This window comes from Vanacampus margaritifer, chromosome 5 (assembly GCF_051991255.1).
Source record: "Vanacampus margaritifer isolate UIUO_Vmar chromosome 5, RoL_Vmar_1.0, whole genome shotgun sequence".
Classification (NCBI taxonomy): Eukaryota; Metazoa; Chordata; class Actinopteri; order Syngnathiformes; family Syngnathidae; genus Vanacampus; species Vanacampus margaritifer.
This window is the reverse complement of record NC_135436.1, coordinates 7953613-7966469: the sequence shown is the minus strand read 5'-3', so window position 1 is coordinate 7966469 and position 12857 is coordinate 7953613. Positions and strand designations below refer to the sequence as shown.

General features: G+C 37.3%; 1 protein-coding gene across 14 annotated transcripts in view; it reads right to left on the bottom strand.

The window, feature by feature from the left end:
• The window catches only part of phldb1b (pleckstrin homology-like domain, family B, member 1b), a 110988-nt gene that overhangs the window by 77931 nt on the left and 20200 nt on the right, over positions 1-12857 (bottom strand). For 12 of the 14 annotated variants that reach the window (XM_077565111.1, XM_077565119.1, XM_077565109.1 and 9 more), the window contains exons 2-3: positions 3231-3332; positions 988-1111 (exon numbers count right to left, since the gene is read on the bottom strand). In XM_077565111.1, coding sequence (XP_077421237.1) covers positions 988-1111; positions 3231-3332 — 226 coding nt within the window. Of the gene's footprint in view, positions 1-987; positions 1112-3230; positions 3333-5799; positions 6073-12857 lie in introns of those variants that run through there. The other 2 variants (XM_077565110.1, XM_077565120.1) reach the window with 2 other exon arrangements.

Below are 12857 nucleotides of genomic sequence, written 5' to 3'. Positions count from 1 at the left end.
ACATCATCCATGTTCCACCAATGCCCAGATGAGTACGAAGAGCCTTGACTGTTTTACTCTGACTGCATCTATCAGCTTTTATCTTCCCTTTATAGTAGAGTGTGCGGACCCCCACACTCCACAGTTTCTTTAGGCAGAGGAGGGGTGGAGTTGTGTAGAGTGATGTCATGCGCATCCCCGCGGAGTAGCGGACGCGTGGCGTGTACTTAACATTGTGCACGTACTCACACACACACCATGAACGAGTATGGTATGGTGGTATGGTAGGCTATGGTATGGCATGGTAGGCTATGCTCTTGTAAGGTATACAATAATTTTATTGTAGATTTCCTAATTGGTGTAAAACAAACAAAGAATCTGTATTTGGCTGACTCAAACTCAAATTCGAATCCAAATATACAGTTTGGACAAGACCGGAGGGACAAGTACTTTGTAGTTAGTGCATTCGGGCACAGTAGCCAAATTGTCATATCTTCGTGTGTTTTCATGTGTACAGTGTACAGAGTTTTTTTTTAAACCAATTTGTATGGAGCTGGACATTTGTTTATGTGGGGATTTAGATACCAAAAATGCAAAGAAACTAAACAGCACACTGACTCAAAAACGTGTGTTGGGTTTTTGGAATTTTGTAGTGAAGACGATCAAAAATGGTTGGGCAAACTTTAAAAACAAAAAAGGCTCCAGGCTGGCAGAGGCCCCCACAAAATGTCACAGGTATGTGTCAAGAAACACACCCTGTGTACCAACCTGAATACACACACACACACACACACATAAAGGGAAGGAGGTGCAGACAAAGAGGCACACAGCAGAGGTATTATAGTGAAAAGGCAGACAAGGCCAAAAGGTTACACATGTAGAAACCCGCCAACAAACACTGAAAGAAAGTAGACAGTGAGGTGATAACAAGCAAAGTAACTAACTGACTGGAGTGTTGTGTATGGCAGCAAATTTTCACGATAAAGCCAAGGTGGATAAAATATTCACCCTCAGGTAGAGGCAGTAGAGTGATGGCAACACTCAGACGTCCGCTTCCTAGGCTGACGAGATGTGGGCGCTCCGCCTGCAACTTCAGTCCCTTTCCAGTCTTGATCAGATCCAGTGGAGTGCTCTGTTGAGGAAGACCAAGACGAGAAACCGATTTAAATATTCAGAATTGTACTTACTAGGTTGTAGATCATTTTAAAGGCAATTTTATGATGAAATATACACAGAATTATGCAATTTTCTCTTTAAAAATGTGAAAGTGTAAAGTATACTGAAACATCATCATTCATGTCTAATTTATTTCAACATACATGGCAATATACTAGTGTATCACCTATAATTTGAATTAGGAACAAAAGGAGCATGCAATTAAATAAAAAGCCGGTACTAAAGTATAAAAAATAACTTGTTGGACTTGGAACTGGACCAAGCCAGTCGTCGCGTCCTGACAATTAGCTCAAAGTGCTTCACCGTGACACAAGACGTTGACTTGTGAATGCTTCACTAATGCATCCGATTTAAAGAGGTTTACTCGTCATGCACGGCAATGAGAGGAGGCGCCTTCATCAATGTCTTCACTATAAGAAGTGATTAGAAGAGATGGCTGCTCTATTTACACATTCCTCAACACAGGGAAATATGTGCCCGATTATGTGTGTTTGTCTGTGGGGGTGTTGCAATAGAATCAGAGCTCCACAATGAACAAACATGGCATTGCTGGCTCGTGATAAGTGTTTTCAAGAATTGGAACTTAAATAAATTTTTTTCATATTCAGATTGCAGCTCACATGGGCGGAATTTGTTGTTGTTATTCCTCTATTCTGTATTAGTGTGTGATTTCGGAAAAACATGTTAGATGTGTGTAGCATAACTAATAATTGTGTTAGTGTTAGTGGGAATGAGGACAAGAGAGTGATGGGAAAGCAGGAATGCAGTTATTGTCTCTGCCACAGAGCACTGCTGCTCCCATGTGGCACAGTTTGCTTTAGCTTCAAATCAACGGCCTATTACCAGGTGTTTATGAGCTAATAAGTTACATTACATTTGTATTATCATAATCATTCAATTATTATATGTATATATGGAGGACCAAAAATGCCCAAATAAAAAATAAATACATAGATACAAGTTAAAATAGAAATGGATATAAAAATATAATTCAAAAATTAAATGCAAAAACATAAATATAAATGGAAATAAAACCAACAAAAAATTGCTTAGAACTGATCCCTCATTTGAATAACATTTCATAACGGATTTCATCCTGACAATAAATAAATAAATATGAGAGCAGAGCAGAGCCTTTTTATTGATTGATTGATAATGAAATATATTTATTTATTTTCACATTTATTTTTATATTTATTTTTATATTTTGAATCTCGTTATTTATTTATTTATTTATTTGTACTTTTATTTATTTATTTATTTATTTTATGCATATCTATATAGTTTGTTGTTTTTATTGCCATTCATATTTATTTTTTGTATTTAATTTTTGAATTATATTTTTATATCGGTTTTTATTTTCACCTTTTTTATTTTAAATTTTGGCTTTTTTTATTTATTTTTGTATTATGTTTTATATACATTCTGTTGAGGTTAGCACTCTATTCAAAACTCATTTATGTTGATCAAAATTTGTTAGTATGATTTAAAAAAAGACTTCTTGAAGCTGTAATGTCAGACTCCTTACTGATGAAAAGTTGTTTCAGAAATGTGTTGAAATTTTTCAGTCCAAGACACTTGTCCAAGGTTGTGATTTCATTTCAACGCATTAGACTGAAAATGCAATAATGATGGATGTATTTCTTCCCCTCTAATCGTTATCATCAGTTTTTATTGTGTCAGTTCACTAACACCTATTAATTCATTGTGTTAAATTAAATAAGAAATTAATTAAATAAGAATTAATTAACTGTTCTTTTCTCTACAGTATGTCCTATATTTTCAACAAATAACATATTCAATTCATGGCTTCAAATAATCACTGACTCAGATGGGAAATTCCTATTTCAACCTGCTGACATACAATATGTTTTCAGCACACGTCTGACTGGCTGGCCATTCAAGGTAATGCTATTATATTAATTCAGTTCAAATAAGAAGAGGGAGAACAGAGAACCAACACTTTACAGTACTGCAATCAAAGAGTATTCATCTTCTTTTTATGACTATTTTACTCTCTAAACTCACACCTACATATATCTCTGCCCATATCATAACACATGCTCCAAACTCACCTTCAACACCTGGCGGGCTTGTGCACCACTCTCTGGTGCATTCCTGTTCAGGCGGTCCATGTCCCTCGAGATGTCTGCGGCTCCCTGACTCACATGAATATCCTGAGTGAGGAAATTAAAGTTTAGTTTTATTGTCCAGACAATAATAATGAAAAACAAAAGTTGCAAGGGTGACTTCGGTTTTGTAACTGGTTGGGTCTTTTTTGGTTGGGAACATAAGCACATCCACCTGTCCCACCCACCACAAACTTTACAATCAGAGCCAATACACAAGCTTTCACGGCCTTCACAGATACAAGAATGCTGTAAGAAACCTAGTCATGGACTAATATTTTGTGGCTGTGGTGTATATTATATTGTGAGGTGTTTGTGGTGATGTGGTCAACAAAGTTTTACCAGAGATGAAAAAAAAAACTTTTCAAGAAGATTTTTTTTTGTCAAAAAATGTCCAAAAACTTTTCAAGAAGATTTTTTTTTTTTGCGCTGATTCCAAATCTGCCCTCATTTTCTCCTCTATTGGCTTCCACAACAATAATAATACTAATAATAATGAGAATAATGTCATTTAATGATATCCATCCATGGATCCATCCATTTTCTTGACCGCTTTTCCTCACAAGGGTCGCGGGGGTGCTGGAGCCTATCCCAGCTGGCTTCGGGCAGTAGGCAGGGTACACCCTGAACTGGTTGCCAGCCAATCGCAGGGCACAAAGAGACGAACAACCATACTCACAATCACACCTATGGACAATTTGGAGTGTTCAATTAACCTGCCATGCATGTTTTTTGGAATGTGGGAGGAAACCGGAGTACCCGGTGAAAACCCTCGCAAGCACGGGGAGAACATGCAAACTCCACTCAGGAAATTTAATGATATATTTAGCAATATTTATGAATTAAAGTTATAATGCACTTCAATTCTACAACATTGCAACCTGCATCAACAATAGTGAATTCAAAAATATTTTCAAATCTCCCCACAATTGTGCATTTGCATGCACAATTCAGGTTTATTCCCATTTTCAAGAAGAAAGCATAATTCAACAGATTGGAGTTAAAATTACTTTTCCTCTCTGTACTGTCCCTTCCTCTACGACGCGATATCAGGCAAAATAACATCTTGCCACTTTTTTAACATACATCTCCTTCCACATAATTCATCTGATTCACAACATTCCGATTTCAACATATTCCAAATATTCTCATCATGGGGGGTATTATTTTTGTCATTAAAATTTTTTTTCTTCCAAATTCAACATTCTCAACCAAAAATTCCCCATTCGTTTCCAATGGGACATTCAGCGTAATAGATTCACATCATTGCCATTCTAAATACAAAACATTCATCTCATTCAATTCACCTTGGGAAGGATTTTCAACATGCCAAAAATTCAACAATTTCACCATTAAAATTCTCATATAAAAATACCTACTGGTATTCATTCACATTTAACAAAACAGGACATTCAACAACGCAGATTTGCATCATTCATATTCAAATCCTAATGCACATTGGGAACGATTTTCAACATGACAGCATTTCCACGCTATACAAAAAAAAAAAATCCTCATTCACTCTTAGTGACACATTAGAAAAACACTAATTTCATTGAATATCACTTCACATCAATATCATTACATATCACTAACATTCCACTTCATTCCACATGCTTACATATTTTTCTATTTTACATTTCAGCCTTCATACGCAATTTCTAATAATGTCTAGTTGCATTATACAAATGTATCTAATGAAGTGTCCATTTATTGCAAAAAGTGAACTAAGAATAGTGTGCAGTGCTGATTTGAATTGTTTTCATGTGTACCATTGCTATTATTTAAGAGTTTAAGAGAGATTTGTACTTCTTGCTTGACCTCTTAAGATGTGATTCATGCTGACAGGACACACACACACACACACACACACGCTCCATATGGTAGAGGGTATTTAGCTGCATGCAGGCCACTGAGGAGGTAACACGTCGACTCATTTAAATCCCTTGCGCTAGGTCACACATTGGAAATCAGCCACCTTGGCCTGCTCTTTTGGCTCTAAGCTACAACAAAAACACAAAAACTGACTCACTGTACAAAAATCCTTTTTGTGCCACCACTCTTTTTCCACAATGTCAACATATAAGAAGTGTCCATTAATATTCATGTTAAGTGGTGCGATTCAGTTTAGAGCGGATTACATGTGAGAAAACATTTAAGTGATTTGTGGTGGAAGCCAAAGTCAAGGTTAGAAAAGACATGATTGATACAAACACGGAATGGGAGTACAGTATTTGCCTGCCTGAAATGATATGCAGCAGAGTAGGAAAGTATGTTTCTAATGTTCCCTGCCCTCCAGATAACGAAACCCTGCTGTAACATCAACATATTTCCTCTGCAGACAGACCCAATAGTCTGTTGAGTCAGCACTGAACAGCCAATCACAAAACAGGTTGAAAGAGTTCCATAATTCAACTACTTCGTGCAATAATGAACCAGAAAAGAGGAGGATCATGTAAGCCCTCAGGTTACATGTGGTCCTAATATAGTCTTCTAGTCAAACGGTGATAATTACCTTCTTCCAATTGTCCAGCAAATGCAAAGTCACCATGGTTGACCTGTTGCCAGCTCAATCCCGTCAGTGTGACCTCGATTAAACTGGACACAAAATAAAGGCAGGGCAAATTCAGCAACACTGCTCCTTTCTCATGAAGCAGAGATTGTCTGTTTGTTGGAAATGCCTCTTCTTTGTCTCAAACAGCTAGCATAGCAGTATCCTCAAACTCTCAGGAGGTGGACCTGTTGCTGCTTGCTCCACTTTACTAAAGACAATCTACATTCCTGGCTGGAAGCTTCAAAGGCGACAGGAAGAAAGTGACATATGGGCGCACGCGCGTGCGTGGAGAGAGAGAGAGAGGGAGAGAGAGAGAGAGAGGGATACAGAAATAAAGAGAGAGAAAGAGAGATACAGAAAGAAAGAGTGGGATGCATTCATAAATCATGTGACGGACATGTAAAAGTATGAAGATGGAGGGGTGAATTAATATACAAAATAACCCAAGCTTTCTAATCAGACCCGCCGCCAGAGCCCAGGCACATGAAATGTATGAGGGGGGCATTATTATTATGCCAAATATTATGAATACCCTACAGACAGCATTAACTTGCCCCATATATTTGGATAAATTCACGTAGTACTGACGTGCATTCATCCATTGAATGGCGCCCGCTGACCAGTTTTATCATAGATAGCATTTACATTACATACACATACCATAGATGGCAACGCCGTCGTGAGTACGTTGACGCCACAGCCATATTGGATGAGGCAAAATGAAGCTATTTGTAAAGAATCCTTGTTCACTTACTCCTTGGAGATGTATCATCACGCCACAACTGATTGGATTAACAAGGAACAAGTACCATTGATTACATTATCCCATTCTAACTCAATCTTACTAATTATTTGCCCATTTAATGGCCAATACAACTGCCACATCCAATATGGTGAATGTGCTGACATATATCGTTTCGAACGGGCCACAAAAGGAAAGCAAAATCCAACCTCATTTTAGATGCCCAAACCATATGTGGCTCTTGAGGTTTCTTTTTTCAAGTGGCTCTTTAGTTGCTGACACTAATGTAGTTTGTAGTATGTCCCTAATCACTTGTCATACGCTGGTCTTGTGCGACATTTACAACTACGTACATGTTATACAGACATGTCTTGCCTTCGTACACAATACCAAACCAAAAAACTTCACTTCAGCTTCACTTTGAAAAATGTACCTGACTCTTGCACGCCAACATTGACGTATTTGTCGCATATAAGCCAGCGTAGGCTTACCTTATTTTCAGTAAGGCTGTGATGGCTTTTGCAGGTAAGACCGGCCATCAATCAAATAAAATCACACGACTATTTCTTCATATTGCGACGTCTTGCTAGAATGTTGCCAGCAAACAGTGTTTGAGATTGTCACCCTTTTTATTTGTCTTGAACAAACGGCCATAGCCGTAGTAAACAAGCACAATGCTGCATCGTCCAATCAGCTCAACGTATTGTACAGAATGTCCCGCCTTTCCCGAACAATACATCGTGGAGCAGTCCCAGATTGATATTGTGGAGAACTCCCAATGAGTGAATCCCAATATCAGTCTGGCTATTGCCAGGTAAAGCAGTAGCACATGATCTTACTTGGTCCCAAAAATGATAAATACAGCTAATTGTTGTAAAACACAAAATGTGCATAATTACTGCTTGTGTCTTGCTTGCTTGAACCCGAAACATGAAATTTTTGCACACCATTTAGCCACAGCATGTACAGTAGCAACAACCAAATGAGCATGTACTTGAGCAGCAAATCTATGTCACAAGATCTGCTCGTTTTGCAAGTCATAATGGTGTAGATTAATAACAAAGCAGGCAATCATCAATTTAGTGCTATGTGGGAGGTTTGTTCCCACCACACCAAAGCTGATGGCTGTGGGAGTTGACTTCAACAGCTTGTCTCTCGCTCAGAAACCCTCCATCACTACATTCTTTTCTTTCCCTTTCTATCTCACTTCATCTCTGCTCTCATGCCAGTCCAGAAAGACTCCCATTGTTTGCAGACTAGGCCTGTTTCTCCTCTCATGCATGAGGGGAAAACTTTTTAAATTTGGATTATGAAAGCAAGGGGGAGGCTCAGCATTTAGCTGGAATGCGGAGGAGAAGAAGAAAGGGAAGGAAAGAAGGAGGATGCACTGCCAAATATGTAGGCGAGCTGATACTGTGGATACAGCTGATACTACATGAATGCATCACTACAGTCAGACTACAGTCTTTACAGACACTATGCACTATTCATGCTGGTTGCCTTTGATGAGATGTTTTTCATAGACAAACGCAACGGCGGAGCCCAACCCAAGACACGCTTCGGATCGATCGCTCCCTCATTTGAATAACATTTCGTCCTGACAGAGCGTCTGCAGCATGAAATAAATAAATGTGAGGGCAAAACGTTTTTATTGATTGATTTATATTTAATTATATTTCTATTTTTGTATTTATTTTGACATTTATTTTTATTTTTGGAATTTCGTTTTTATTTTTGTGTTTACTTTTATTTATTTATTTATATATTCATTTTGTTATTTTTATTTCCATTTATATTTATTTTTTGCATTTCATTTTTTAATTACATTTTTTAATATCCGTTTTTATTTTCACTTTTATTTATTTATTTATTTATTTAGTCATTTATTTATTTTAGTTTTGGTCCCCCATAGACGCTCTGAAGATGTAAAAAATGATCACACCAATAATTTGTATTTTATGGACATTAAATAAATGAATGAATGATGTTGTCATCATCCTCCCCGCCCACTATAGCTTAATGGCTGTGTTTGCGCTGGTATATCATTAGAGCATTATTGTTAGTGAATAGGACGTCAACAGGGAGCAAGCTGTGGGTGCAAATATGGAGCATTAGTGGATTTGGCCCCCTGTCGTTTACGCACCGGATACGTCATCATGATCACGTGACCAGGATAATGGCGTTGCCCATTGTATGTTCTTATTTCGATACTCAACCGCAGTGGCAAACGGTCATAATAAGCTATTAATGCATTTTTTAACCAGTTAAGTTAACCGGTAAAAAAAAAAACAATTCTGGGAATAAATGCCTGAGATATTTGCATTTGCACATTTGCACTAATCAAATCCTGGAAAATTAGCTATAAGTGGTGTGTTCTTTTAAAGTAAAAAGCAATGATTAAAATGGTTTTAAGTTTTAAGACAATTCTCTGTCATTTTGCTTTGTATGCAAATTGGTATTGACGACAATCACTCTGATTGGCGGTTAGCCAGGAAATGCAAATCAGTTGTTACTTTTCTTTAGTTAGCTTCTAGAGTAATTACTTACTTTTACAATGGAGTAACTCTGTTGCTAACTGAATTAGTTTTTAGAATAAGTAATTTGCAAATATAACTAATTACTTTTTTAGGGTAACATGCCCAACACTGCTCACAATAGTCTTATTTAACTGAAACAAGCTGGTGAACAAATCCTTAACCAAAGTCTTTGTCCACATATCAGCAGATGTGGTGAACCGTGACGTGCTGTTAAAAAATAACAGGATGCAAGCATGATTAAGAAAAATGAAAGATAAACTGTAAACTTAAGTAACATAGTCACTGCCTAGATGCTTTAATTAAAAGCTGTTAAAAATTCTACCCAAAAGAAAGATGAGATCTAAAATCTGAAGCATTAAAAGCACACAAACTGTAAATGTGAGCTGTTTTGGACTCAATGCTTGTGCTGCAAATGTGTATAAATTCAGGAGAAGAAGACGCCTGTGAACAAAACAGAGACAAACAAATAAATTACCACTGGAATGGATGATGAGGGACAAGCAGAACTCTTGTGTCTTACCACAAAAATTTGTCATTCGAGACACATTTTTGGTGGCCTTCTTGAACATCACATGACTCGACACTGCGTTTAGAAAACCAACAGTGGAAGATTTCTCTTCCAAAAATGGTACATTGTTTTTAGAAAATAACCACAGAAATGCAGTAAACATCGGTCTAAGGGTGAATCTACATAATCACACGTGACTATATTATGTAGGGTAGATGTGGTGCCCATACACTTCTACTATATAAAGTACATTTCCAGTTATATTGAGGATTGGGACAGGATAGGATACGATTATGCACGTTATCTGAGAATCTTCATCATTTACAGTCATGCTGGTAACACATTACAAAGTAACACATCCAGATTTGACCATAACGACAAATCTAATGTGTTGCTTCTCTAATCTGACTACAGTTTATTCGCCACAATTTTTTGGGTCACCATTTGCTGCTGGTTAACAATTAACTGTGCTGACAAGCAGCTCACGGAAATATTGCGGACACATACCATTTGCTATAAAGCGGTAGTGCCATTAACTGTCTCTTGTGGGTAGCGGTGAGTACCATTTGACAACCTTAAGGATAAGGATCACATTTTTCAATGGCGCTGCTCCCTCAAGTACGAATACATGGAACAAGACAAATTAACGAACAATAAAATACAGAAAGGGACCCCCTTGATAGATAAAGCCACACAACAAGCAACTGTACATTCATAAAATACATAAGAAAGAGAAACTATAGTTTTTACATCTTGAAGTGAAGCATTCTAGGACATCACAATTTAGCACTCCCGTCTGGTATGGTGACGTCACGTATGTGCTGTGACGTGTCACGATTCGGTCACATGAAAAATAACAATGGAGGAAGGAAAGAGAATTGTTTTATTACTATTTTGAGTTTGTGTGAAAATATGAACCCCTTCAGATCCGCATTTATTCTGCTGGACTTTTTTTTTTTTTTTTACTGATTTTCCCACATTGACAACATTGAAAAAAATTGGGGTTATCTGATGTTTATATTTGTTATAGTGGCCGCCAGGATAGTATGGCTGTAATGTGTAATATGTAATCTTAGCAAGCTTAAATGTAACTTTTTCAACATGATCATCGTGCAAATCAACTTGCGATTGTAATTGGTTGTCTAGGATCCAATCATGAACCAGAAGTGTTGACATCATCCAATTTATGCGTTTTTATTGTTTTAGACACCCGATTATGTCATGTCCACTGCAATCATCTATGGGTCTGAAATGGACACTCTGTGCTGCTGACAAAGTGTTATCTAGCTTCAAAACACTACCAATACATTTTAAAAAAAATTTTTTAAAAAGCATAATAGATCGCAGCACGTTCAAGCTTAAAGAGAAAGATAATATGATGATAAATTTTAAGTTTTCCCATGAAAATATTAAGTTAAATATATCGGACTAGTACATACTGCCTTAAAAAAATGGCACAGTTGATGTTAAGTGAAATCCATATAGACAATTTAAAAAAAATAAAAACTATTGCTTATGTTAAGTCAAGAAGGTTATTTTATCTTTAATTAAAACAGAATCATCACTGTTAAAAACACACTTTAAGTATTGGCAAAACCAGTTGTTTGTTTTATCGCCATCTGTTGAATGTAACTAATAAAGAAATTTGTAATCTAACTTAGTTACTTAAAATTAAGTAATCTACAGAGTACTTTTTCATGGTAAGTGGGGCAACACTGTTGATTACAGCAACAAACTATTTCAACAATTCCTTCAGGGCTATGCTATCTTTTATCGCTCACAATCAGCCCCATAACACTTGCCCACACGGATATACCCACTCGCAAACACACGGGAAAAAATCCCACCGATATTTTGATCTTAACCATACAACAAACACCCTCAAGAATTGGTCATACTCACCGGAAACACCCAAAATTCTCATTTCTCGCTTGTTAAAGATTAATGTGGCGTAACAGAAAAGAAAATCTGGGTGAAACCCTGAACTGTGAACAAGGCTTGGTGTTCCTTAAAAAAATAAATAAACGTAAACATAGCTGAACCTGATATCTTTGCTCAAGGACTGATAGTCACTTGTGAGCTGTTACGCCTTTGAAAAGCAACTACTCCTGAATCTCCTGATTGCTGAAATAAGTACTGATTCTAGCCTGTAAAATAACATGGATCTAGTGAGCTGGTCTTTGAGTGCTCTGGGCAAGATCTTCTCAACAATGAGAACTGGACCCGGTCAACGCTTATGTCCGGGTGGAACTTTCATGTCTGCATTTGCAGAAGATAGCTGGAGAAAATGGTGGGCGCTGTGTCTAGCCTCACTCGAAGCCAAAGACATGTACCTGTTCATCACGCTGGTGGCTGGGATGCGTCTGCTAGGGATCGGACGACATGTCACAGGTGAAGAACGACATCCAACATCACCACAAACAGAATGGCAATGAACTTGACTACAAAGCTGAACAGCCTGGAGATAATTGCTCGTCGGAACACAGCGATGAACAGAAATCGAGACGTGGAAGAAACTGACTGAAGGGTGAGGGTGAATGCGGGCTGCCTTTTATCCTCAGCTATCCAATGCTACTGGACCAAACTGATCAACAAGAGAACAAATCAAACAAATATTGGAAAGACGAACTTTTGCATCAATCAACAACTTGAAAATCATCACAACTAGATATGTGACGAATTACCACTTTGATTATCTGCGTCCTATTGCATCCTGGGAACGGGAATTAATAAGCTTCGGCTTCATCCTTTTTCTTTTCGGGTATAATTGTATGTGAAAAGTGAATGTTGTAAATTGTCTCTATGATTGTCTGAAAGGAAAAATTAACAAAACAAAAAAAAGTCTAATGAATGAATTGATCGTTTTTTTCCAATATCTATCAACAACAAGGCAGTGTGTGTGTGTGTGTGTGTGTGTGTGTGTGCGCGCGTGCGTGCGTGTGTGTGTGTGTGCATGTGTTTGTATTTCTGTTGTGTCATGCCAACTCAAATCAAATCAAATCATTACTCTATATGGACCCAGGAAATTAAAAAATAATATATGAGAGGGATCTTCTAAAAGTAGAATTGGATTTAGATAGTTTTAATTTTAGCGGCAGAACAAGAGATGTGAAACGAGGTTTGGGCATGAAAGCCATAAATGCTCTCCTTTACAGCACAGAACAATAAAGCCAAAGATGAATAATAGCATTTAATAATTTTATGAATAGCTTTGGTCAGAGCCATCCACTCT